The sequence below is a fragment of the Pinus tabuliformis genome, chromosome 1_1 (assembly GCF_031772625.1).
Source record: "Pinus tabuliformis cultivar Carrire ecotype Pingquan chromosome 1_1, CPIR1, whole genome shotgun sequence".
In the NCBI taxonomy this organism is placed as follows: Eukaryota; Viridiplantae; Streptophyta; class Pinopsida; order Pinales; family Pinaceae; genus Pinus; species Pinus tabuliformis.
Window position 1 is genome coordinate 11,101,809 of NC_142297.1, and position 2,913 is coordinate 11,104,721.

Genomic DNA, 2,913 nt, shown 5'->3' on the forward strand with positions numbered 1-2,913 from the left:
CAATTTTTATAAATTTCCGCCCAATAAAACTTCCGATACCACATGAAACTCCTAAAATACTAATAAACAAATTCTATGATTGAAAACACCATATAAATGACCCTTACCCACTCGTTTTTTTGGTACTATCCACTCCGCCCCACCCCTATTGCATCATATTCCGGAAAAAAAACATAAAAACAAATTATATTGATAAAGAACACTAGATGACCGTTATCCAACCATTTATAAACCCACCCATATAACACATAAACTATAATATTCCCGGAAATATCAATAAACAAATTCCTATGATAAGAAATTAAAGCGAACCGCTATTTATGTTGGCCTCCCCTAAATCGCTTACATCAATTCAAAACAGAGTGCTCTGGAGTCTGTACCACAGTGATTTACATGTTAACCGTCGCAGGTTCTCCCGACTTTGACAGAGCCGCCATCCCTGACCTGATTCCATGGCTGGGAGCTGCAAAAGAAATAAAGGCCGCTGGAATGCCGAGTGCGGCTGTTGATATTGTGCCACCGAGGTATATTTTACGTTTATAGTGGATACCATTAAAAAAATTCATTTAATTTAGCATATCTGCGTCAATGGAATATGTTAAATGGACACAATATATTCCATTGCTGGGAGCACACAGAAATTTGCGTGGTAAAGCTGTTTGACAGGTGATCTGTGGTCAGATCTGCCGCTGATTAGGATTTCACTCTGAAAAAATAAATTCAATGTTTCTGGGCATTGCATTATTTTATAGGAATTTCAAAGCAATTTCTTTGTTTTGCAATAATTTAATTTTCCTCATTTAAAAGTTGGAAAGATTTCCGAAAGTTTTCTGAGGTGAACTCTAGCATAGGCCTTTTCAGGGTATCAGACAAGTGTCTGACAGGATAGTGTCTTCCCCACCATTTGCTTTGTTTCTTGTATTTTCCCAAGGGCGGTATGGACTAGTGTCTGGTTTCTTGCGGGGAAAGAGGATACTAGCTATATCTGCTTCATATAAATACTAGCTATATGTAGATACTTTATTTGTGCACTCTTAACTTCAGCGCCGCAGATTATTTGCCTGGAGGACACGAGATCCGCTGATTCAACGCGTTGGACTAGTTGGAGGTCGGTGATTAAAGCTGGTTGACATTTTCAAGATCTTGAGTTCGAAACTTGTCGGGTCAATTTAAAGGTCAGAAAAGCTGTGACTGAATTGTGTCAAAATGTGCCACATAACCTCCCGGCCCTTTCCAGACGGTCCATTCCGCGCCAAGAGGGGGAAACAATGGCTGGACATGACAGTATTCTGCATGAAGTTGAATGCTTCTGGATTTAGCAAAAACGTTCAGATTCCTGAATCTTTAACTCTCCATTTCTTACCACGCAGCAATTGTGTGGCCTTGGTGATCAACAAGCGCCGATTCCATCCGTCTTCTAGTGCATTTCTCACGCTCCAACGGAACCGAGTCGAAGAAAAATCAAAAGGCGAAATCATATATGTCGGTACAGACACCATTCGGACGAGCGACATCCTCTGTTTTGAAGTGTACTTGAGGAACGAGCCTATTATTTTCGGAACGCTGGAGAAAAAGCAGGAATTTGGTGATCATCTCATGCCTGAAACGACATGGACCGTGGAGTGCAGCAGCAGGCTGGAGTATTCATCAAAATTGTCCTGGGACGCCATGTCCATCCCGACTGTAGACGTATACATCTCGGGTCGGATTTCTGGCTCCCCGATAATTTTAACTCAGACTCTGCAACTCCTCCGCAGAAGGAAACGCGTCCACCATTGCACTTTGGAAGTTATTCCGGAGGGAAACGAGACTGAAGAAAGTTGCTCTGATTTCAGTGATACGGATCCTGAATCTGATGATGCTGAAAGCAGTTTCGCTGAGTCGAACAGTGGCCGTGACTGTGACTTTGATTGGGAGTCCAGGATGGAAGAACTGGTTCGCTTTAATTCCTGGATCGACTCAGGATTAAGGTTTGGTATTGGAATTGGTCTTGGGATGTGTCTCGGGGTGGGGTTGCTAGTGAGGACTTACCAAGGAACTTCCAGGAATCTCAGGAAGTAAATTCTATGTAGATAATTTTGCACAGTTTTGAGAAAAACAGGGACGCCATGAACTGGCCTCTGTGAATTTGAGCTTTGCCATATGAACAGCCTGAATATTATTTATAAAATTGATATGAGCATCTGGATATTGAGGCGCGGAATTTGATTTTCATGGGGAAAGCTTTTTGCATTTGGAAAATGTTGAAACGTCAAAAGTGACCAATAAAAAAAAAAATGAAAAGGATTGAAAATGTAAATTTGATGCTTAGGAATTTAAGTGGCTATTTAAATTTTAATGAGTGATTTGTACAAAAGATTAGGAATTTAAGTGGTTATTTAAATTTTAATGAGTGATTTGTACACAGATTAATTTTGATAATCTGTTTAGTTGCCACACTTATTTATTGTTTTATGTTTGGGTAAATCCGCTAAAAATAAAAATTTTATGGACACAAAAATAATATAGAAAAAGATGGGAATAATAGTATTTTGTAATTGAAAACAATTAACATACATTTTATAACAAACTTCTGTTTTATAGTTCTAGACTAATAAGCTTAGCAAAAGATTTATTTTTAAAATAACTACCTGTAAGCCTACTTCACTTAAAGTGACACGCACAAAATAACAGATAATTCTCACTTAACAACCCAAGATAAATTTGATATACCAAGGCTTCTCCCATCTAGTGTATCGAAAAGTGTTAATTGACTCATGTAACATCTTCTGGAAAAAGTGTTAATTAACCCCTGTAACATCTTCATTTTATTGATCATAGCGTCTAAAACATTTTATTTTACTTGTTTGGTAAGATTCAATTTTTTTTTTTCATTGGGAAAAAAGTTTGAAACCTCAAAAGTAACTAGTAAAA

The 2,913-nt window shown here is 38.2% G+C and overlaps 1 protein-coding gene across 2 annotated transcripts; it reads left to right on the top strand.

The window, feature by feature from the left end:
* Positions 1-379: 379 nt before the first annotated feature.
* LOC149211358 (uncharacterized protein At1g01500-like) lies at positions 380-2,184 on the top strand. Of its 2 annotated transcripts, none has more exons than XM_089391477.1 (2): positions 380-524; positions 1,045-2,184. In XM_089391477.1, the coding sequence occupies exon 2, from the start codon at positions 1,207-1,209 to the stop codon at positions 2,059-2,061; it is 855 nt and encodes a 284-aa protein (XP_089247603.1). In that variant the 5' UTR covers positions 380-524; positions 1,045-1,206; the 3' UTR covers positions 2,062-2,184. The 2 variants fall into 2 exon arrangements, with proteins under 2 accessions (XP_089247603.1, XP_089247605.1); XM_089391479.1 differs by having other exon boundaries at positions 1,053-2,184.
* Positions 2,185-2,913: the final 729 nt, after the last annotated feature.